The sequence below is a fragment of the Acartia tonsa genome, chromosome 2, assembly GCF_053477335.1.
Source record: "Acartia tonsa isolate MP-2025a chromosome 2, ASM5347733v1, whole genome shotgun sequence".
In the NCBI taxonomy this organism is placed as follows: Eukaryota; Metazoa; Arthropoda; class Copepoda; order Calanoida; family Acartiidae; genus Acartia; species Acartia tonsa.
This window is the reverse complement of record NC_137261.1, coordinates 10,734,437-10,760,670: the sequence shown is the minus strand read 5'-3', so window position 1 is coordinate 10,760,670 and position 26,234 is coordinate 10,734,437. Positions and strand designations below refer to the sequence as shown.

The 26,234-nt window shown below is 30.7% G+C and overlaps 1 protein-coding gene across 2 annotated transcripts in view; it reads right to left on the bottom strand.

The window, feature by feature from the left end:
• LOC145304424 (protein madd-4-like) overlaps positions 1-26,234 on the bottom strand; it is a 111,333-nt gene that overhangs the window by 25,003 nt on the left and 60,096 nt on the right. For both annotated transcript variants that reach the window (XM_080146307.1, XM_080146314.1), the window contains exons 12-21: positions 25,437-25,521; positions 24,906-24,962; positions 19,122-19,257; positions 15,484-15,537; positions 12,236-12,312; positions 11,789-11,913; positions 8,870-8,945; positions 6,078-6,207; positions 5,417-5,498; positions 3,506-3,634 (exon numbers count right to left, since the gene is read on the bottom strand). In XM_080146307.1, coding sequence (XP_080002433.1) covers positions 3,506-3,634; positions 5,417-5,498; positions 6,078-6,207; positions 8,870-8,945; positions 11,789-11,913; positions 12,236-12,312; positions 15,484-15,537; positions 19,122-19,257; positions 24,906-24,962; positions 25,437-25,521 — 951 coding nt within the window. The remainder of the gene's footprint in view (positions 1-3,505; positions 3,635-5,416; positions 5,499-6,077; positions 6,208-8,869; positions 8,946-11,788; positions 11,914-12,235; positions 12,313-15,483; positions 15,538-19,121; positions 19,258-24,905; positions 24,963-25,436; positions 25,522-26,234) is intronic.

Genomic DNA, 26,234 nt, shown 5'->3' with positions numbered 1-26,234 from the left:
ATTGTCTTATCCCTTTAGATCCCTAGTTAGAACATCCGTCACCGTGATTATTGTATACATGCCAAAATTAGTTAGAATTACATATATTTACGTAGTGTTATTGGGGGAAACAGTTTTTTTACCAAGTATATTGAGGATACGACAATGGATGATATATTGATGTACATACCCATACCAGGATTGTGTACCTTAAAATAGATGGACACCGCTGTACAACTAAATCAAGGTCTTAAAAAGTCACCAAAGATTTCAATCAAACGAATGAGAGAACCCAAAATTGTTGAGCCAACGAATAGGAAAACTTTATCATAAAACCAACAAACCAATACCTCCCCCCTCCCCTCTTTGCTAATTATAGAAAAGCTTCGCTTTCAAAAATTGGGTATTATTGATTATGGATAAAAATTGAATGACACAGACTTCATGATTAAGGTTGGGTATACACGTGCCGATCAAGGATATCAAACTAAAAAGTTGCAAAATAAAAAGCATATTATAAAAATAAATTTAGTCTTAATAGTGATTTTTCAGCAGTCATTATAAATTTTTTTTATTTTAATTTGGAAGAGAGAGAGTGCTTATTCAAACTTTTCTCCCTTAATTTTAAGCCAAGTCAATAAACAAGAAAGTTTTTATCTGTTATTGTTAATGATCTAATAACATAGATGCTTTGGTATATCTGAGTTAAAGAGCAGCTACGCTATTGTAAATCCTGTAAATTAATACCCGCTGTTTGGGCAACTTTTTTTTAGCTAATCACTTAGACCTCATTGCAATAATTGTATTCAATTAGTACTATGATTTGAATTTGAGTATACAAAAAAATACTTTTCTAAAACTATGTTCCTTCCGTGTGTACGTAAAAATCAAATGTTATCGTTAATTTAATCATTTTAGAATTGGCCTTTCGATTTCCAACTTTGCATGATGTAAGAGAAAGGTAGAAATTAGCAAGCAAAGCAACTATGTACTTAATAATTCTACTTGAATTAGTTCAACACCAGTTTATACCAACTATTGTATAATTAGGGTCTGTCTATATCATTGATAAGGTAGTCTGTCACAAAAATTAACTGTATGTCCCCATCCTAAGGACCTTGTGCAGACTCTCAATTGGATCTTTGAAAATCAACCAATAGGGTCGGGAAAATCACCACAGTAAAGTAGCCGAAAACAATTTGCTAGCAGACGAAAAATGTCCAGGGAAAAGGAGGGTAGGTAGTTATCTGAATTTACATCTATACTATAGATCTGTTGTATCATCATCCACGTTAGACTGACTCAAAATGCAATATTTTTTGGCGCGCAATTCTAACCCATTTCTTTTATAATATAATGACCATTGATACCAATAAAAGTGTTCTGGTAGCTTTTTTACAGCAATATGTTAATTTTGATTTTCATGAAAAAGGGGAAGGGTCCCCCCTGGGGAAGAAATTTTATTTTCTTTTAAACCATGACTTTATATACCTTTCTGAATTCGTCTTGAAGAGTACATTATGGATCAAAAAACGATTTTTAAAAATATTGACCCTGGCAAAAGTTATCCTCAAAAGACTGACAATTTTGGCTATTTTAGCAAAATCAGCTGATTTTGACAGTTATTTAAGGATAACTTATGCCAGGGTCAATATTTTTATGAAAATCAAAATTGACATATTGCTGAAAAAAACTTCCAGATTACTTCTTTTGGTATCAATGGTCATTATATCATAAAAGGAATGGGTTGGAATAGCGCGCCCATTGAATTTTAAAAAAGTGGTAATTCTGAGTTGGTGTAATTCACGTATATTCTATATCCATTTTCATTAAATAATAGTCAAGCTGTTATATTTTCATTAAATTTTAGTTCTCTATTTCCAAAATAACTTAATTAAGCTGTACAAAAATTGAAAATTGGATCTCTATCGCCTTGTATCGCCTAATTTACACCTACTCTAATTTTTGTAAAACCAAAAGAGTTGGCTGGCGATTTTACAAATTTAAAAAAATATTTTTTTGGCAGTTCTTTAGGTTACTTTGACCGTCCATTGCACAATAAAAGGATAGGTGATTACTCGATCAATATATGAAATTAATTTTGTAGATATCCACGGCCAAAAAAGCTTCTACTTTATAATCGACTTTGTACGTTTGCATGTCTTATGAAAATATAGCTTAATTAGCTTTTAAAGGATTTTCAATTTTATATACAATATTATCTAAATTAAAGAGCATGTATTTGTAACATTCTTTGTCCAATGTCCATCAGCCTGTTTGACTGTTTATCTCTTTTATATGTAAAAATGTAAAACTGTAGCACCCCATACAATGAATAAGTGTGTGGGTTATGAATATAAAGGATTTTAATGATTTATGGGTTAACAATTCTCTCCTAACAATGGATTTATTTTTACTTGGATGTAACACCATATTTTCTCTAATACAGTGTAATTCGTAGCGGGCTAAAATAACTAACCCTAAATCCACCTCTTTCCACACTTACTAGATGAACGAACTGACTAATAAACATGTTAGTAACCTAAATTGACTACAAATTTCCCCTGTCAATATATCCACGTATTTTCTATATCCATTCTGCTAACATAATTCTAAACATAAGGCGCCATGTTAGGTTCTTACAATGTAATTAATATAACAGGTATTGTCATATAATCAGGATTTATATGGATAAGACAATGGATGATAAATCAGTGCACATCCCCAATGATAATATACGAAATTATCCCTTCTGTAATTTAAAATTATTGGTTAAAAAGTTGGGAGACTTCTACTTTGAAACCAACCAATCAAAATTCAATAAAGGTACCCAAAGTATTTGAGCCAACGAATATAGTAGAAATATTATAAAACTTTGGGTACCAGTGTCATTTACAGACTAGTGAAACCTCCCTCCCTACAATTAATCACTTTTGAAAACTATGTATGTTAAAGTTATAAGAGGAAAAAAGGCGTTTTCTTTAAAGGTAGAGTAAAACATAGATTTTTAAATCCAGCGAATGTGTAAGAAAAGCACAAGCTTTTTTATATAATTTTTTTGGATCTTTTTTTATTATAATACTCTTTTTGTATATCTTTGTAGAAATACCTCTTTTGTTTATCAGAATAACATAAAAGCATGGTTTATCTAAAAAGGTTTTTTTTCTAAATGAACATGAAAGCATTGAACGGGCCTACTCATTTTTTTCTTATCTTTTCGTTTTATTTTTGCCTCAAATTTTAACCTTGAAATTTGAAAATGCATTTACTAAAAAAAAATTTATGAATTTTCCTTCTTTTTTTGTGACATAAAAACATTTTCATAAATACAATTTGGGCTTTCACACAAAGTTCCTATTGAGCATTGAAAACCAAACTCCCATCATCCTGTTTTGAAAATAGGTTGGTTGGAGTTTACTATTTTTGTATATGACTAAACCTAGGCGAAGAGCTAACCATGCGGGGCAACCCAATACCCGATTTGACCTAACCTAATCTGACCTAAATTCATAAAAATGCAACCAACCTTTGTCCACTCTCCAGTGTTCCACTGTACCGGGCAGTCAATCACGTTGCAGAACTGCTGCGAAATTGGCGGCGGCTGCGGGCACTCAGTTTCCGCAAGCTTAATCACATTCTTCATCCCGTGTGCAACCTGAAAATTAAAAAAAGTAAGTTTTGAGTAATATTCTTTGGTTCTAAAGTTTGTCTAAATGTAATCCATGGATAGAAGTAACAGGAGCTGGATCTTTAAATCATTTTAGTGGTGAGCCAGATCGGTTAGGCTCACTTCGATCTGGCTCACCAATAAATGATTTAAAGATCCAACGATGCCTCTCTGATTCCTCCACATTCTTAATTTAAATCTCCCCTTAGAAGTGCCCCTCCAACATTACCCCCTCCCCCAAAGAATTTTTTGTCTACAAATATAAACAAAAAACATATCAAATAATAAAAAGTTTGATATTTTAATAACATTAACATTTTATTATCAGTCTGATTCCCAATTAAATACCTAAATACTATTTTCTAACTTTGGAGACGTTTCTCTGGGGAGAAAAATTAATATTAATTCTAAGAACCTAGTTTTCCTTAAACTTTCACCTTTTTTTTAGTTGAGAAGCTACTCTATAATTAATTTGGTCTGCCCGTCGGTCAGTAAGTTCGTGACACTATGGGGGAAATGTGATTTTCTCGGCTGTATTCAAGATAGGTAGCTAAAATATTCTATTGGTCTATACATTGTTATGTCTTTCTGTCTGTATGTCATAAACCTTATTTTGAAAGGCTTTTAATTTTCTTTCTATTACAATATACGACAACACCTGCTCTATAACTTACTTTGTTCGTTTGTTCATTTCATGTTTTTTTGTGCATTGTTACTTTTGGGTGTTGTCATTCTTTTATATTTATTTTATTTTATATCAATGACCATTATCAAAATGACAAAATATCTTTTTAAACTTTTTTTTCGTTACTGTCATTTAATAGAAAAAGTTCAAGCCAAATGAGCTTATAAAAAAAACAGTAGATACGCTTTATATTATTCACATGTATTAGCAATGAAAAAAAGGCAAATTTCTAACTTTATTCTAGAACTTTTATACAACAGTATATGTAATAGATACACCACTTATAATTTACTAATAAGTTTCATTTGTAAAAAAGTGTTTTTTTTTCTTTTTGATTTTTGAAATAAATTAAGTTTTCATTGTTTTAATGTAGAAAGTAAACAAAACAGTGGAAAGAAACAAATAAAAGACCAGTAATTTTTCTTAAAGTAATGTCAGTAATAATACAGAATAGCACAAGACAGAGAAAAAGAGAAAAAAATGAGAAAGTTTGTAGAGTATAAACTGTGTAAAGACAAAAGAAGGGGTAATTTTGTTAATCATTTTTGGACTAATTTATTATCCAGTGTTGTCCACATAGTAAAGCAAAGAAGGGGTTATCCGCAGTTTTCTTTCAAGTTTGAAATTGTTTACCGGATTTTCTAGGATTAAACTTTAAACTGTGCTTGTCTTGTAATATAGAATAAAAGGGATATACAATAGATTTATAACTCTAGATGGGATAGAAGACGCTAAATCCGTCAAACTCAAAAAGGGAATCAGAGCAGACTATTATTTTTTTATTTATGTTTAGTGACATAATTTATTTCAATAATATAAGGAACGAAATTTTTTAACGATAAATTTTAAAAAACCTATCTTTATCATATTAGATGTTTTGTCACATAGGTTTTAATCATATTTTTACACGGTATAATCTACCTAGAGTTTTATCCTAAGAAATTCGATTATTTATAATAATAAGCTGACTAATTATACAAATAAAATAAATGTCCTTTTTTGAACACTTTCAAAACAATAATAAGACCGGATTGAATCTAGAAGTACTATATTCATTTGATATGTTCGAAAATTTCAATAATCACCTCTTGAATGCACTCTACTGTTCTATTCTGATTCCCACCGCCACACGTCTGACTACACTCAGAAAAATCTGACACATTCCACCTAAATATTATGTTATTACTTGGATGTTGCACCAGATTTTTAAGTAGTACTCGTTGCTGGATTAAATAACGATAACCCAACTTCATCCTCTTTACCCCATCCCTTCCCCTCCAACTGGATGAACGAACTGAACAATAAATTAGATCCATATAGAGGTTAGGGGAAAGGGCAAGAAAATTTAATTTTTACACATCTCTTAATGATAGCAAGCATTACATATTACAGAAGGATAGACAGACAGATGCAGATAGTTAAAAAGAAGCTTCGCTGCTAAAAAGACGAAAATAGGGCATTATGGCAACATTTAAAGAAAGAGAAAACTAGAAAGAGAGCAAGAAGATAAGAGGAAGGGCAAAAGGTAAATTAATGGGTTTCTTCTCTTCCTAATCATACCTAACTGTTATAGGAATCATCATGCAAAGTTTGAAACCGATAGAAAAATTCTAAGTCTAAATTAATGAAAAGAGCTATTCGTTACGGACGGACGTATAGACGGACCGACCCAAATTATAGAAAAGCTTCGCTTGAAAAAGATTTAGATATGGGTAATAAAAGGTTATATATTAATTTTTTTTTTACCTGGGTGGACAAGGCTTCTCATTGCAGGATCTGACCTCTATTTCAATCCGTTTGGCGGCATCACAAAAATATGGGGAGACAAGGGTTTCTTTTTCTGCCTCCACACATACTACCACGCTTTCTTGTAAACCTAAAACAACGGATTTTAATCTTTGTCTACCCTTGTTGAGAAAATATATAAATCTAGGATATAGCAATTTTTGAGATCTTGTGCTTCAAATAGATTTTCATTTGCGATCGTACTCGTATTAACCCTTTACGATTAGACTAATGCTAAAATTCAGTTATTTTTTTGGAAAAGATTTAAGTATTGCTAAAATTTATTACCATAAAATTCTAAACTTAAACCATTTCACAAATATTAACAAGTCTTTAATTGATATTTTGTTGAAAAAGAAAAATTCAATAGAAATGTTGCATCATCAATAAAGTTTTTTGAAGAACAACAATGGTTAGTACTATAGTTTTGTATATTCTGTAAGTAACCCTTTTTTCTCCTTAATTAAAATGGTTCTAAGCCATACTGAGAAATCATGTATCGTATTTTGGATAATTTTTCCCAAAAGAAAAATTAAAAATTAAAGGATTAATTCCTGTTTTGTTGGTCCCTAGGTCCATGTTTAAAATTGAAAAGTAGCTGGAGATTTCAATAATCTAATTCAAAATGTACATGCATATATTGTTGGTTTTGGTCATCGATTTGTGTATTTCTGCTACTCTGTGTGCAAATATAGTATTTAATAGTGTAAATTAGGCAACCGCCACCGCTTGTTTTGGCGGATAAATTACTATAAATGCATATAAAATTACATATTTGGGATTAAGTTATTCTGTTTTCTAAAAATTTTACAATTACGGTCCCTCGAGGCTAACAAAACTGTTTTAAATCTTATATCTTTTTATTTAATATCCGCGGAAAGCTGTCTATAACAAGATGCTATAAATAATTATTCAACACTTAATGTTTTTAAATCCGTCACTTAACCAAGGAGATTGTGGCTAGCGATCCCTCTTGCCAAAATGCAATTTTCAGTTAACTTTTTCCAATTGTTAAAATCATCAATATAAACTATGGTGAAGTGTTATAACCAGGGTTAGAAAACAAGAATATTCATGTCAAAAAGTAGCAAGCGCCTGTAGCGTAACAAGTAAAAGGGATAAAGGTCAAGCAATCAAAAGTAGCGCAGCAATTTGAAAATTGGATGAGCAAGGATATGCTTGGTAACACGTAGCGCAGCAATATTGGGCATAATCCCAAAAAAACTTTAAATGATGATGTTTTGGTTGTTTTTGAAATAATTGTTTATCATAAGTTTGTGTATGGAATAGGCAAATAATGAGACGCTGTTACAACAAACAGTTAAACGGACATACTTTAATTATAGAGGAGTTTAGATACTAACAAAGGTTTATAAAAGTAAAAAGATTGCGTCATTTTGTGTGTTGCACTCAAAAATTTAGAGATCTAATGTAAAAAAAAGAAATAAAAACATATTTTCATCCCAAACAACAATACTTTATTAGGCCAAGCGGCTTGGAAATTGCTGCTAAATAAGGCACGTGCCATTGACATTTACCAAAGGTGTATACTAATGTACAAAGAAGTAAAGTTTTGGGATTGTTTAAGGCTATTATTTTTTACCTTTCCTACTTAACCCTTTGAATTAGAGCCATTAGATGCAAGGGGTGCAACTACTAGTTGACAAATAAAGAACAACCTGAAAAATCGATGTATATAATAAATATATACATACAATGGATAAGATGATCCCCAGACAATGTTTATTTATTGATATAATAGGCGGTTTCCCTAAAAGTGCCTAATCGAGCACAAAAAAACTCCCTCCTCTCTTAGAAGGAAATAAATTGAAAATAGGATGGGCGATGGTTAGTTTTTCGTGTCTTAGTTTTACTTTTGATTAAGTTAAGGTAGAATAAGGTAGCCGAGCATGGTTAGGACACTGCAGGGTTACCCCCACAGAGAGTAAGGGAGTAAGAGAAAAATAACATCTTTCCATCATTTTTAATAAAAGTACTGGTTTATTCTTAAAAGGGTATTATAATAGAAAAGTCCACTTCAACTTAAATATTTTTATTCCATGAAAATGGAAAATCCCTCAATTCTTTTATTTTTATTTTACACAAAACTAAATTTTAAATTCTTAGGATTTACTTTTTATGTTAATATTGGTTGCACAAATTGAAAAGAAAAATGGTCGCGCCTTTGTTAATTATGACATTTTAATAGAGGCGAGAAATATAAATTTTTAACCATAAACACTGGCCAACATGCCTATAGTTTAATTTACTTAAATTTTCAGTGAAGTCTGTCATTAGGCAGGTTTTAGGTTAGTTGAAGGAATGATAGATAAACCCTATAACGAGATTACACACACACACACAAGGATGTTTTTTTTGTTGAGTTGCATCTTTTTTTTGTTGATATTGTCATCCTTGTTTTTAATCAGTAATTTGTTGTTAACTGATTGTGTTGAGAAATGCAAAACTAAATTATAGTTTATCAATTGGTCACTTAGCTTCTCAATACAAATAACCAATATTATTGGATATTTCAATTCTTTTTATAAATCATTAACACAAACTTTATTCTATTTTTAGCTGATTAACAAACAATTCACTTAGGTTTTTATGTATTCTATAAAAAAGTACTATATTTCATCAGTCAGAAAAATCTAACTAACGAATGGATTGACAAACATCGTTTTGCTTTGTAAACATTTGAATCAATGCTGGGCTACATATGGACGACATACATACTAGTTGTCACTTACCTCCAAGACAGGATGCAGTACATTCTGTGTATCCAGATATCTTCCAGATATAGGCAGGGCCTGTGTACGGTTCTTCCTACAAAATAAAAATAAAATTGAGAATTTTCAAAGGTTTTTTATATGAGTGCCGGTCTTTTAATTGATATTAAACGTTTCGTTGTAGTCGAAGTACAAATATGGATAAAAATATTAATTCGTGCATTCTTGACTTTAGGATAGCGTTTGACAGTGACTAAATTTCTTGTTTCATATATAAAATAGGTTTTGGTTTAAATATAGAATTGCAACTTTTACAATGTGTACTTCAGTTGCATTTTTTTATACATGCATATAAAAATAATTGCTTTAATGGCTGATTTTCGGATTTCAGCTGTCATTTTTTTATGTTAAAAGCTAAGGTTAGAGCTCTGACTAAGATAAAAAATATTATCAGTTAGGTATTCTTTTTACTTATCATTATTTTTTTCATCCTTGTTAATACAACAACTTTGATATTTTTACATGACAACGTTTCTCTTCCATTCAGGGAGGGAAGGGGAATGGGTTATAAATTACACTTGTACCCAAAGTTTCACGTTTTTTCATTTATTTAAAAACGAAAGGTATTTTTATTAAATTTTTGGCTGGTTTCAAACTAGTGTTAAATTTTTTAGCTTATAATTCTAATCTACACAAGGTCCCTGCATCTACTGGATATTTTTTATGAGTATGAGTGTAAGCCAAATGAAATGCACAATAAAAAGATCCGCATATCCGAGGTTAAGAAACATTTTCTAGATATGTATAGGATGTACGGTGTACTTTTGAAACACGAATCAATAATATAAATATTTCTCTTATTTGTTCTGTTTAGATATATTCCAGACATTAATGGAATTTAAAGCCATGATGTAAATGTTATTATTCTGGATTCAAAAACAAAAAGTAATACAAAGTAGAACAATGTCTGTCCATGTATCTGTATAAAGCTTAAGATTTGGTAACTGCTGAACCGATTATGCTCTACTCTTCACGAAATATAGATAGTGATACTTTTCATAAGATGTGAAGAATTAATAACCTGGCAACAAAATTTTCATGTTCCTTTACCCCTGGTATGTGGTGGAAAGAATTAAATACCTGGCAACAAAATTTCCATGTTCCTTTACCCCAGGTATGTGGTGGAAAGAATTAATAACAAGGCAACAATATTTCCATGTTCCTTTACCCCAGGTATGTGGTGGAAAGAATTAATAACAAGGCAACAATATTTCCATGTTCCTTTACCCCAGGTATGTGGTAGAAAAAATTAATAACCTGGCAAAAAAATTCCATGTTCCTTTACCCCAGGTATGTGGTGGAAAGAATTAATAACCTGGAAACAAAATTTCCACATTATTTCCATGTTCTTTTTCCCCCAGGTATGTGGTGGAAAGAATTAATAATCAGGCAACACTATTTCCACATTATTTCCATGTTTCTTTACCCAAGGTATGTGGTGGAAAGAATTATTAACCTGGCAACAAAATTTCCACAATATTTCCATGTTTCTTTACCCCATGTATGTGGTGAAAGAATTAATAACCTGGCAACAAAATTTCCACAATATTTCCATGTTTCTTTACCCCAGGTATGTGGTGGAAAGAATTAATAATCAGGCAACAAAATTTCCACATTATTTCCATGCTCCTTTACCCCAGGTATGTGGTGGAAAGAATTAATAATCAGGCAACACAATTTCCACATTATTTCCATGCTCCTTTGCCCCAGGTATGTGGTGGAAAGAATTAATAATCAGGCAACACAATTTCCACATTATTTCCATATTCCTTTACCCCAGGTATATGGTGGAAAGAATTAATAACCTGGCAACAAAAGCAAAAACCAAGGTTTGCACAATTTTCAGCTTGGTAAGGGTCATGGAATAATTTAGAAGTTAAACATACTGTGTACATGTAGTGAAGCCTTTCGCTAACCGCTGAGCCGATATGGATCTCCATCTTAGAGGAATCCATATAAGGATTAGGTATAATTATTTAGAGGAATCCATATAAGGATTAGGTATAATTATTTAGAGAGGCGGTAAATGCCCCTTTTAATAATACCCCTCCACCCACACAAATAAAACCTTTCCTCAAGTGCCCCCAGAGACGTAGTATAGAATTATATAAGAATGGATATAAGATATAAGTGGATATATTGATAATGGAAAATGGAAAACATTAGCTTGCTAATATGGGTCTCATTTATTGGTCAATTTGTTCACCCAGTAAGAGGAGAGGGAATGCGGTAGAGGAGGCGGATGGGGGACATTATTATTTTTGCAAGCTGCGAGTTATACTTTATCAGAGTACATGAAAATCTGGAACAACATCCAAGTAATAATAATCGATTTCTACCTGACTTTTCATCTAGAAATATAAATGGTATATACTTATTTCTATACTTTATTATCCTTAACCTTGTTTTGGTTGAAAAAAGTACATTCATTTTATATGTGACATAAAAAGTTACAAAAATCTAAAGCATTTATTTCCTCTCAAATAAAAAATATTTTTATTCTTTTGTAGGTATTCCTACCATAGATATCTTTTTGTAAAAGGGGAGGTGTAGCGAAGGATATCGCTGAACCGAAATGGTTCTCCTTAAAAGTAAAGCTTCTTTTCGGGCCAGGGAAGGTTTGTAACCATTGGGGGGAGGGTACAACCAGCCCCCCCCCCCCACCCATGATGTGTCGCCCTTGGAAAAACATATCCCCTCCCCACAAAAGACTTTTTTTTAACTATAGGTAATGAAAAGTGTATGGTCAACTTATTCCTTATAGGCCTCTAAGGGCGTAGCCGTTAGTATACTTATAAATCATATATGAACTTCATAAAAATTCACAACCAGAATTTTTTAAATGAGTGTGCGTGCGTGCAAAGTAACGTAACGATTTACCTGTTGCAGTAATGGGAGAATATTTGGCTGCTGGACAGGTAAGGTGGCGGTCACTAGCTGCGCTGACAAATCTGGAGAACAGGTTGGGTTCTCCACGCAGATTTCAGTCTCCTCAGGTTTCACTCCTGCAAGGCATAAAATTAATAGGAAGTCTGTCTATGTGTGTCTGTAGCAAAGGATCTCGCTAACCACCGGACCGATTTATATGGTTTTCCTTCAAAGGAAGGCAACTTTTGGGTTCAATGTAGGTTTATACCTATACCCTACCTAGATAAATCACCCCTAAAAGAAAATACTTCCTAAAACTTAAGTTTACAGGTTTTTTCACCTTAAATAAATTTCTATTTAGATAAATATACAATAGAAGGATATTTATATATATAAAAAGATATTTAGTTAGATTTAAAGTAGATAGATAGATATATACATAGGTAGATAAATAAACACCTGGACATTCTTTATCAGGAAGCGTAGCAATAGTTCCAGAAAACTCCAACAGGATCTTACATTGAACTTTTCTCCACCTAAAATAAATATAAAATCTTATTTTTTCAAATAGTAAGGTTTCTTGTCCATTAAGATTCGCTTAACATTGAACCGATGGAGTTCTCCATTTTAGGGAATCTTAGGAGGTCCTAGGATGGTTTTATGATATTTTTAATTTAAATTTAAGTCATGGGATAATTTTAGGCTATATTATTTTAAAGTAAAGTAATAAACAAAGACATCTGTTAAAAATAAGACTAATATTGATGTGGCTCAATTACAACCATTACCACCTATCCTCACCAAAAATAAATTAAAACCTGCCTGACTTTTAATATATAAGAAGAGATTACTCTAAATAAAAATAATCTTAAAAAAACTAAGTAGGTTAAAAGTATGGAATATATTTGCTTAATTCTATTAGGTCACTCTTACAAACATTCATACATAAACACACATACATACACACACACACACACACACATACACACACACACACACACACACACATAAATCTTCCCCTCTTCTTTTTCTTAATCCCAAGGTAATTGATCCTTTAATCCGGATATTTTGTCAAATACCTAATTTGCTCACTTTCTTTGCATAGATTTATGTGTTAAGAGCTAATAATGGCTGTTTTAGCAGCAAGGCTACTCTATAAGCAGCCTTTGTTTGAGTGTCTGTCTGCAACAATAAATGATCCAGGGACGAGGGGACATTGGATTATAAATTGCACTACTATCCAAAGTTTTGTGACCACGTTCTCTAATTCAATATCTCAATATTTCATTTGGTTGTTTCCATTTTATTTCAAGGAAGGTAAATAAAGGGTTTTCAAAGGTTTGAGGGGGTGATCTAATGTATTTTTTAAAATTTTAATGGGAGTAAATTGAGGAGATTTAAAATATCAGGTATAATTTAGTTTATAGTCAAAGGGGATGTGCACATTATCTTATCCCTTAAGATCCCTGCATTTTTCAATTTGTCCTTATCCTTTCAACTTCACTTTTTTTATCAAAATATTTTTAAGACTTGTTTAAGATTCGCTGGTTGTGCTTATTCCTGATCCCATTGTAAGCCCACCGCGTGCTTTACAGGCATTTAAAAGAACTAAAATGCACAACTGCCGACACTTTAATGCCCGAGCAATTATAGGCGGTTATAGCAAATTAATGCCGCTAGTCAAGATCTTTATCCCAATACAACTTTTATACAATCAATCAAGTAAGTTTTTAAGCGATTGTAACGAGGCTTCTTTAATAAAATTAAATAAAAGACAATAGAGATAAACAGAAAAATCTATGTATAGGAAAATTCAAGAACTGATTTTACACAATAAATATGTTTGTTTTTTTTCACGAGTTTAAATATATCTAAAAAGGTTATTTTTTTAAAAACACAAAACTAAGAGATATTAAAAACTAAATGTAAATTCATCTTTTAGAATAAAGTAGTATTGTAATAGTTGTTTGCCCTTGTACTTTTTAAACTTACAAGCATTCCCGAACTTTTTTTTGATGGAATTTGTCACCAACTATACCTAACCACACAAGACATAAATATACTATAGAGTAGCTTCGCTTCTAAAAACTAAAACATTTGCATTTCTATCAGATAAAGATTTGATAAAGGATTGCGCTGATGTTAATTTAATGTTTAACATAAAGATAAATTCAAAATTAACAATTTAATCAGCACGTCTTCTCTTTGATTCATTTAGTTTGTTAGTTTTGAATAGTTATATATCGCATCGTATTATATACAGCTTTCCGCGGATATTAGAATGAAAGATTAAAACCAGTTTTTTCAACCCCGAGGTTCTATACATACTAGTTATGATTTTTTTGTATTCATTGTAATACGATGCTATACATGATTTTTTAGGCTGAAAACCGGTTCTAATCCTGCGGATATTAATCGGTTTCGAGGCCATACAGGAAAGTTTTTTCTTATTGATCCTGTGATAATTTTAGCAGAGTAGCCGTTGAAGGGATCTTGAAGGACAAAAAACACTAAAATAATACATTTTGTAACAATTTTGCAAATTTTTTTATTAAAAAGATTTAAATTAAAAAGTAGAGTATCATGTTTCTTAGATGAATAAAAACAATTTAAAATACATAAAATACTTCATTAATACGCGCAAAAATAGACTAATAATGAATACTGAAATCTAATACTTTTTTATCTAAGATTTAGATCAGTGTGTGTGTATGTTCAGGAAATTATTTTTACAAGAAAATGTTTAATTACGTTTTGAAGTACCAGTAAAAAAAGATTCATTTTTGTGTTTGTTATAAAAAGCAAAGTTTCGACAATTTTAATGGCAGTTAAAATTGTCATTACTGACGTTTTATTATAAATGTTGAACTAAAATCAGGATATAAAATTCGGCTATTTGTTTGTCAGAAAAATAGACTACAATTTTACACCTATCCCTCTAAAAATAATTAGTTAAGGGTTACTTTGTCTTCCATTTATGTCTTTATCTTTATCATTAATACATTTATCACTATGAAAAAATTGTGCTATTGTATTAAAACACTGAAATCTCGATATCTTTCATCATTCATAAAGAAGTTGTGTAATTATTATTTTAGATCAAATTTCATGCAATGAATTATCCGGCGGTTTACCTTAAAATTCCTCGTTGTGTAAAGAGCTCCCCCCCCCCCAATTCTTTTTTCAAAATAAATAAAATAGCAAGGGGGGGGAGGATGTGGGCCAAACCAAAGAGGTAGACATAAAGAAAAAAAATAACAACTGCCACTTTATTTACAATATACTTTTAAAAATGGGGGGGGGGGGGGTTGTTCGCTAGGCACTTGGAGGGAAAGCACCATTTATCATAATAAATCTTTTATTCATTTAAAATAGATGCGTAATTATATTAGTATTTTTAACATGTTTTTTTTTGTATTTGTTTAATAATTTTTATAAAGGTTATTGCATTAATTAACTACTAAAAGTATCATAAAACCAGGGAGGAAGAGGACATTGGACAATTAATTATACTGTATGTCATTCGTTGGCCTAAAAACTTAGGGGACTCTTTGTAAAAGCGAGAAGTGTTCAAACTTTTCCACAAATAATTTTAATCTAAAGGTGTATTTTCTATCCTATTTTGGTATTTGCATTAACTTATCAATTGTTGTCTTATCTCTTAAAATCCCTGAATAAAAACAGTTCATAAAAAAAATGGTGGTTACCTTATTCCCTCTCCACAAGTAGCGCTGCAAGAACTCCATTCTCCAGCTACAAAGCTACAAATATAAAGATAATGTTAATTTTTACAATAATATTTTATAGGAGAAAGCATAAATACTATGAAAACAAGGAAGACAACATCCATAGAAAAGAGTCATATTTGTTTTTCATAATATCAAGTTTTTCTCATACTTAGGTGAAACATAAATAATCAAAACTGGTGCATTTTTTTATTCTACAGTGCAGTGCGATATAAAGTCTATTGTGCAGTTAAGAAGTTCTTTATAGTGCCTATAAAAAATGACGTCATACAATACAAATTTCAAATTATAGGCCATACACAGACTAAATTACCAATGACAGGCCAATACACAGACTAAATTACCAATGGTAGGCCAGTATGCATTTAAATTGACCAATTGTTGGCCAGTATGACGTCATTTTTTGTAGTCACTATAAAAAGCTTTGGAGTTCAGGATGTTTGACAAAAATAGTGCATATAAATACTTTAAAAAACATAATACATTTGTTTTTTAGATAGATACACATAATTTTAGTACATTGAAGATTTTCTTTATTTTCCACAAAATATTAGAGACAACTTTCCACGGATAGTAAAATACAAATTGGAATCAATCTTTTATTTTTATTGAACTATTCACAGAATCCTGTCTATAATACAATACGATATATGACTTTCCTGTGTGGTTTAGTAGAACTAGTTCTAATCCAGCGAATATTTACCTATTATTTTAGAAGACGTGAATTTTATTTCAAGGAAAAAATCGTTGCTTAATACTCTCTTTACTTATAAATATTTGTGGGTGGGTGTGTGAAATAGTTTATGTGTGCTTTTATATTTTTTCTAAAAGTCAGGGTTAGGTATTCTAGAACACAATTAAAAGAGCTTAGATATCAAACAATTATGTAATTCGATAACATATTCTATTCTAGTAGTGAAATTGCAGTTACGATAAAAATTTAATTAAGAAATTATTTACTTATTTGACTACTCAAATGGCTAGGGGATTAACCCCCCCCCCCCGGCCCCCCCTTACTCTCATATCTTATTTCTAACTTCAGGTTATTTTAGCTCTAAACCCTACGGGGTTGTCAGAACCTAACCTAACTAAACTTAAAAGAAGCGTAACACACATTTTTTTAAAATTAAGGTTCTATAAAATTGAATTATTCTGTATTCAAAATGTTTGACTGCTCTGGTCTACTAATGATTTATTCTAATACAAATCTATGGCCAGAACCCTCCTCTTTAGCTGAGGAATTCATTAACTATTCTCTTTTACGAGCGTCTGTGGGCTTTTTACAGCTCTAAACGATTGTATTATATATACCAACAAATACCGAAGGATTTTTGGTCCCAAAAATAAGTAAAAAGATCAATAATTTACAATACAATAACTTAGAATTCCGGAAGGACGAACGAAGAAATGAGTTGCAGTGTAGCTATACTTATAATATACATGTAGGTGCTTCATAACAAACTGAAAAGTGCATTATAAAGATTACAACAATACAATCAAGAAAAGTTATTCTTCTCATAATAAAAAACTTACTACTTTATATATTAGGATATTGTTTCAATAGTAGTCCTTTTTATTATCCTTGTTAATAAGAAATGTGTATTTGTTTTATTGAATAATTTTAGATTGTCGTAACAGTGAGGTAAAATAAAAGTTTATATAAATAATCTGTCGATATTTCATGAAGAGTTCAAAATAGGTGACCAATACATAACTATAAGTTTTGGTAAGTTTTTTTAAAACCAAATGAAAGAACAAGAACAATAATGTCAGTTTTAATGGCAAATAAACTTTATTTTATATTGATCTATCTTTAAGTACCTGTATAGTACTTAACTATACATTTAATTAAATTTGTTGCGAGTTTGTTACTGAATTGCTTATATTTTTACTTGTATACAGAACTATTGTTATGTATTGATCATCAAAATTGTAGAAACATTGCAATAGTGAGGTAAATATCAGGTAGGGGACATTAAACTGTAAATTACACTGTTACCCAAAGTTTTATAAAAACTTTTTATTATCCTTTCGATAAAAAAAATTTTTGGGTCATTTCTTTAATATTATTGGTCAGTTCTAAACTATTAGTATTTAAACATTTTAACCAATAATTTTAAACTAAATAAGACGTTATTTGACTATTATCATATGGGATGTAAATTAATTTATCGTCCATTGTCCTATCCCTTAAGATTCCTGTGTACAAATTTACAAAAGGTGGCGACGGTGACTAAATAAAACAATATTTTTTACTGTGCAATTTCCCTTAAACTTTGATTGAGGCACTTTGGAAGCCCCTATAGTACATATCCCACGACTCCCCTCCCATCTGGTAAAGTGCAAATAAAAGCGTCTCAATCAAAGTTTATAAAAAAACAATAATAACTTTTAAGTGCTGAAATTTAAAATCATTGTGCATTTCCCCTAAACATTGATTAGGGCTCAATTATTCCACCCACCCCCAATTCCAAATCCTGAGAACAAAAAAATAGCTAGACCAAATCAAAGTATAAGAAAGAAAACTTTTAAACTGTGCTGAAAATTAAAGAACATTTTTTTCACATAAAAACAAACAGTGCATTTTCCCTTTAACATTGATTGAAGCACGCTACATCCCTCCCCCCCTCCCACCCACTACAGATTGTGCTCTAATCAAAGTTTTAGGGAGAAAATTATTTTTGTGCTGAAACCTAAAAAGATAATTTTTACAAACTTATCAACAGTTGATGTCGATAGAATGAAAAACAGGTTAAACAGATTCAAATATTTCCTACTTTATTGTCATAAAATGTTTAGAAGATGTTTCTAAAAAAACATCGACAGGATGTAAATATAATAATTTCCATTTCTGATTAACCTGTTTATCTATCCTACCCCTATCCATGATTCCTGGTTATTACCTCGTTAGTATCCAGCCACAACCAAAAGATTTCCTAATGGCTGTAGAGCTAATAGGGCAAATAATTTTATAATAATTCTTCACAGAAAAAAAGAAAATTTTCCCATGTTAACTACTAGTGTATTTTAGAATTCGATATCATACTATATTAACATACTAATGTATAATAAAGAACAGATTTTTTATCAGTCATTTCTATCTTCTCTAAATTGATATAAAAGGGTTATTCTTAAGACTTATGGGTAAAATAAACAGTTTTAAGAAAAGCAATCAAAGTTAAAATGTATCTCAATAACCAACAGCACCCCTCAAAAATACAAAAATTCATATATTACATGGATTATTATACTGGTACCGAAGGTTTATAAACACGCTTTTTCATTGGTTAGCACAACAACTATGGGTACTTTATAAAAATCTTCGGATCATGGAAATAAACGGAGTTGCGGGTTCCGTCGCATTTTCACAGTAGCTTTTGAAAGGTTATTTTAGGTTAGGTAAGTGATTGTCCCTTAGGATTACAAAATAGGCCCCCTAGGGTTAGAGCCTCCGCAGGGGCTAGAAATAGGAGAAAAGCTACTGTGAATATGCGATGGAACCCGAAACTTCGTTTTCTTTCCATTATCCAAATCTTAATTAGTATGATCCAAATCTTCATTAGTTTGTTCAGACTAGCAGCCTGATATATCTATCCTACCTGGCTTGAGTCTTCACAACAGACTTCTCCCTAGTGGCCTTAGGCTGTTTCTTATCCTCAATAAGATTCAGACTAATGTCGTCTTCGCTTCCACCTGCGGATGATTCTTCCAGTCGTTTCTTTGAGACACTGGGTTCTGAAACAAAAACACACAAGTATAAATAAACATAGAAGGTAGTTATCTCAAAGATAAATTGAAAACATGAAAGAGGGAGGAATTATTTGGTTGGTTGTTTGTTTAATATTTAAGGTAAGGTTAAGATAGGTCATATTGGCTACTGGGTAGTCCCGCAGGATTAGGGCTTGTATAGGCCCCGAGGGGTTAGGCAAACAAAATTTATTAAAGGTTATCCTTTGTTTCCATTGATTTCATTACCTATTAGAGTACAATAATTTTGATTTGCCTTTGTTATTTCTGTTCTTTATTGACGATGTAATATCAAATCTATTTCTGTTTCTAGATTTGTTCATTAAAATATCATTGTCTACTTCTGATGCTATATGAACAGGAAATAAAAATTAATGAGATTAATAAAAGATAATTAAACTGTAATAAAACAATAGTTCTCAAAGTTCAAAGCTACGATAATGATATGTTTTAGCATCATTTAATTTATAAAGACTAGTCTTCATGAAAACTGTTGCCATTATCAGATAAAAAGATCATTCTCCTTTGGTGTAAAGACATACAAAACTTAAAAATACATAAAGCACACTATAAAATGACCTAAAAATTAATAACCTTTTTCTGACGACTGGAAGAACTATTCTTCTAGTCCTCTTACAAACAAAGTTAAAGTTTTTTTTGTTATCTTAATAAGACATGCGGACGGCTGTACAAACGGATTGACATACAAACGTCCGTAGATTGATTAGGCTCCGTTAGACGATTTTAAAACTGCGAAAACTATTTGTTAGAACAAATTAAAAATACAAGGATTTTTTTTCTATTTCAAACTAGGACATTTATATCAGAAACAAAATTTTAAAATTTAAAAGTACTGATGATGAAGTAGACACCAAAGATGTAATATTTATAATAGTTAGTACTTACACAAAGTTAAGAAAATGCAATAATTGCTTACAGTTTTTTAATATTTTAGGTTGTCATTGCTGGGCTGCTTATGTACTCGATTATAAATAGCACGCTACCCTATAATTAATTTGGAAATATTTATCAGTATTTGTGGATGGTTGGAAGTGCATGTTTAATGTTTTATTTGCATAATTAGAAAAGTTCCAACAACAAACTTGTAACACAGAACAAAAAATAAAACTTTAAAGAACATGGACTGCTTTTCTTTTCAAAAGTTGCTTCTTTGTTTGTTACTAGCAGCCTACCATCTAGCCTCTAGGGGCTCTGTAATCGTAGAGGTAGAGACTTTAAAATAAAAAAATAGATTAGCCTAAAACTATCACAAACGGTATGTGAAGCTTAACTAAAAAAAAACTTTACTACTTTATCTAATAGCAAATAGGTACACAATTTTCAAGATGTATTGGTAGGTTTAAGGCTATTTTTTTCATGATTAGTACATACGAAGAAATAGTCAGGGCAAAGATCACGAAAATGTTCAAACAAGACATAATTATTTTCTTTAGTTTTCCATGATAATTTCCCTTCTCGCTGTAAAACATCAACAAATGAGAATCTTTAATCTTGCAAGATTTGTTTTATTTTATTTTAGTGCATTCTTGCATAGTGGGAGGGGACATAGCGCTGTTTATTAAACTTGTCCCCAAAGTTTTATAATAACGTTTTCTTATTCATTGGCTTGACAAATTTAGGGACTTCTATTGGATTTGTTTGGTGGGTTCATTCAGTTGAGTGTCCAAACGTTTAAACCAATAATTGTTAACTACAAAAGTTGTAACTTTGTACATCATCATTGTGGGTGTATTTATTGGCCATTGTCTTATCCATTTAGATCCCTGGCATTCTTGAAACTTGAAAGCATAGCTACTCTTTATATAACTCAACAAACCCTATGAATTGGTATGTTAGGTAAACTTAAACCTGAGTTGTGTGAATTTTTTGGCTAGTCAGAGTTTATTCTAGTTTTGACTATACTATTATTTATTTTTTATAAAGTTCTGATTATTTAATATATCCTATAAATCGTCATTTCTGATATTTTGTGGAAATGGTAATTTTTATCATTCTTGTTTATATTATGAATAATAAAAAAGAATGTTATATTATATAACATCATTGGCAAACTTTGGATAAGTCGTCATTAATGGACAAAAGTTTTACAAGGGTTTCAAAGTATTTTCATAAAAGATGAAAAAAAATATTTTTCTTCTCTTAATGTTTAAATTTTTTGTCAACCCCGGCCTTTTGGGGTTTTGTTGCTCTTACATGATGCCCTAATGTTTAAATCTTTGACTATATCATATTTTTATATCATTTCACAAGAATTGTTGTCAACTATTTTGGTAAAGTCTAATTGTTTAATATTTTACATTTGATTTTAAAAAATATATTTTGAAAATGGATTTATTATTAGTTGGATCTTACAACAGATTATAATGTACTCTAATAAAGTGAAACTTACAGCTGGCTAAAAAAAGATCCCCCTATACACCCCCTTTACCTGGATGAACGAACTGACCATTAAGTGATGTCCATGTTAGCAACCAAAATTGACAACAAAAAAATTTCCCTTGTCAATTTTATGTCCATTATTTTGAAGTATTTAACTTAAAATGAAACTTAGAAATAGTATAAAAATAAAAACTTAAACAAACATAGTTTACAAGTTTGAATAAGAATTAACATAAAATATACGCCAAAGTTTTATACAAATTCATACGGTGATAAATAAAATATTTATTCTGTATCATAGAAATTTTACCCAACTTATTTTCCTTTTCATTTTAAAAACTATATCTTACATATAAAAATCTACGAATTTCAAGTTACTATATAAAAAGTACACTGTTGAAAATACTCGAGTTTACATTAAATATATGTAATATTAGCGACGGCGCCTTTAGCATCTAGGATTAGGTAAGTAAAGAAGCATAAAACTATAAAACTAAAATCTTAGAATCAAATAGCCTAAAACCTTTTTTGGACATATAAAAGGCTTTCTTAAAGTTGAGAGCTAGATCGAATTAGTAGTTATTGAAATCTAAAGCTTCAGAAAACTTACTTCTTTATTAAATAGGAATTAATTTTAAATATTAATTATTAAAAACCTGTCAGATGGTCGAAAATATCAAACTGCTAGGTTAATATATATTTCAACATCATCCATTTAATTGCTTGATCTTTGTCTGGAAGTCTTAGTTGCAAGTTTTGAGCTAAGGCATTCACCAAAATTGTAATTTTAACGTAATAAATCTAACATGGAGATATTTTAAAAAAATCTTTAGCTATGGTACATTTTAAGAAAAAAATTTCATTTCATAAACAAAATAAATACAGGAAAGGAGTCAATAAAATAACTTTCAGCGATATTTTTCATAATCTATCCCTATAGTTCTTATATAGTTATGCAATATAAAAAAGTAATTGAAATATATTAAAGATTGAATGACATGTCAAAGTATAAAATAAATATATTTGTATTACAAGACAAGATAAGAATATATTTTGGTGTAAAAAGATAATGTCTCAACAATTGTAGGACAGGAATTAAGAGACATATTTTATCCTGTAGAATTGTCCAATTAATTTAAAATCTAAACTTGCTTCCATGTAGCTAGAAAACTTATAACATTGATTAGCTAAAAACTTTATTTGTGCTTTACTTTCATGAATAGATAATAAGTATTACCATTAGTTATGAAAGCAACGAAACTACTTTCCAGAAATCCATTATAAGGACAAGAATAAATCACATTTAAAATCTGTTCATTGTAAAAATCTAAATTTGTTTAAAAGTTTCTTTAATTTATAAGAAATATGGGGTATAGTCCTTTCCATGACATCCCTCCATAAGGAGCGATTCTTCGTATTTTTAAAATGGCTTTTTATAGGTTATTTTAGGTTAGGTTAGGTTATATTGTGTTAGGTGATTGCCCCACAGGGTTAGGTAATTGGCCCCGCAGGGTTAGAGCCCCCCGCAGGGGCTAGAAATAGGAGAAAAGCTACTGTGAAAAATACGAAGAATCGCTCCTTATGGAGGGATGTCGTGGAAAGGACTATACCCGAAATATGGAAATAGTGACTAAATTAAAATACTATTATTCTAATCCTAAAAATGAAAAGACATTTGGGATAATTCTTAAAAATATGAAGTTAATAACATGTAAATATCACAAAATATTTCCAGCAGGTTATAGTTGTATTGCCTATGATCCTAAAAGTCTGGTAAATGTAGAAATATAAGTGGATAAATAAAGATAGATGTATGAGTGACATGCCTTATACAAATATATTCTCTTTACACTTTATCAAGGATCAAACAATCAGTAAATGGGCTAAAATATTACAGCCATTTTATATAGATTAATAGAACATTTTGAAACTAACAATTTATCTAGCTCTATTCGATTAATGATGAAAAAACATGTGCACGTTGTTCATAAAAGTTAACCATGTAATACAAATTTTGTACCATGGTAATGTCTGACAAATGAAAATAAAAATATATATATTGTCACTTTACAATACCATTCACCCTGGTATATTATTGTTGGGAAGAGCAAGACATGTATTCATTGGTAACAAAAGATATATTCATATTCATATTTGAGCATGGTGAATTATGCTGTTAGATGCGGTAAAGTGGAAACATAAATCTGTTTGTGTATGAATGCTTGGTTGGCAATGCCAACAAGACAAATTCGCTTCATTATTTTAGGTTATGTAACTGCTTTAAACTTCTGTGTTTTCTACATGTCAGATGCGTGAAACTAGTTGTAAGTATAAACAAAGGCAAAAATTCTTTAATAAGTAGTTTATTACAATATCTTGACCTAAATGGATGTTATCAATTTTCCCCCTATAACTAACTAGCCCATACAAATTAAAAGATTTTTGTATGAATAATTACAAATTACAAAAATATCTATTGGAATGTTAATTACTGATATGATAAAATAAGATTGATTCTTTTCAGTGTATTTAAATTCTGATGGATAATTGACTGATAAATTAATAAAACAAATCAGAAAGTCTAATCTTATGCTTTTGCGTCAAAGAATAGGGGTAAATGGGTGTTTACCCCCCTCAAAATTTTTGAAATTAAATTAAATTAACCTCCTCAAACCTTTGAAACCTTTCTTTTTACCCCCCTCAAAGCATGGACGTCCCTGTCCTTATGTAATTTGTCCACCCTATGTGGATAACCATGTTTGGTGCACTATAAATAGTATCTCTCTCTACACAGTTCTAACTTGGTTATGATAAATTGCAGAGGGAATTGTGTGCAAATATATATTAGGACAAAATCCTAGACAACATTACTCTTTTTACTTTTACTTTCTTTCCATACATATTCTCTTATATATACACATACATGTTATTTATGTAGAAATCTTTTGTGCTTCAAGATGTATGTTGGTTTACCCTATTCTTATACTGTAGCATACAATTATGCATATTTTTAACCAAAAGACTTAGTACATACTTATTTTATGGAGAAAAAAATATTTGTATTAAAATATTAATACATTATATAGGTTACATGATTCTGTAAGAAAAGTCTTTAAAGCTACCTAAATTATGTACAAAGAATGCGTACATTTTTAAACAAATTGCGCGGCTTGAGTTAATATTAATGAAATGCAACAAATATCATAATTATTACTAAGAAGATTTTCAAAAGTTACCTTTTGGTTTAAAAGCACAGTCCGCAGTGCAGGGTTGTATATCAACTGGTTTGCTTCCTAGAAAAAAAGACAACAAAAAATGCATTTTTTCAAAAAAGGTCGAAATAAATGAGAAATTATGTAAATCTATGTTATCCTTATACTAAAGTAACAGGATGTCTAGCGTTTGTGTGTTTGTACCGAAGGTTCTCGCTTACCGCTGAACCGATCGGGTTCTCCTTAACAGAGTAGCTTCTCATAGGTCCCGGGAAGGTTTATAACTATTTTTGGGGAGTGTACCACCACCCTCCCAAGAGAAATCACAATAAAATCGAAAAAATTGAAATATTTCCGCCGCATAGTGTCGCTAGCGTAGTCGCACTGCGTAGAGACATGAATTTAACAGCTAATAACATAGACAAATTATTTCTCAAATTAGATATTTAAAATAAAAAAAAACATTTAAATGCCTCTAGAGGCCTCTAGGGGGCGTAGCCGCTAGTACTATACTATAGAATTTAAAAAATAGGGTATTTCTATAAATAAACATACCTGTACAAAAAGAGCTAGGTTCTCCAGATTTGAGAACACATTTGACCTCCCTGGTCTGAGTACCAAGACCACACTCTACGCTACACTAAAAATAAAGAATAAATATCAGAACATTGTACCTCTTTGAATCTAATACTATAAATCCTTATATAGAAGTAACATGGTTTTTGCCTGTCTGTACAGAAGGATCTCACTACCACTGAACCGATATGGTTCTACTTTACAATGTAGTTTCTCATAGGTCCTGTAAAGTTTAATGACTATTTTTTTAGGGACTGGGGATTTTATGTTTTCTTTTTGAAACTCAAATAAAGGGAGAGGGGGGTGGTGTCTAATTCAATCCCTACATATAACTTTAACTTGAGTTTTAAGCAAGGATAAAAAATTAGAAACTTTTTTGGGAGAAACTCTGACATTCTTTTAAATTAATGTTTGTAGTAATTAACAAAGACGTTCTATATGTTGGCTTACCCCATTTGACTCCCACCAAAATAAAATGCTTTGAAGTCCATGGGAATTAAAATCTTAGCAGGCAACCTAAAGCAATGACATCATACGCCCATTCTAGAAAATCTATATATACGTCATTTTAAATGAGTAATTACGGCGTCGCGTCATAACGCGTCTGTACGCATTCAACCCTCAACACGAAGCAAAAATGCCTAAAATATCTTATGAATCATAAACAAAGGTTATTTTTAGTTTTAATCATAATCATGGGTAGAGATGAATATTTTTAAATTCAATAAATAAATAGATCAACAATTTCTTAAATATATAGTATATAATCAAAATTAG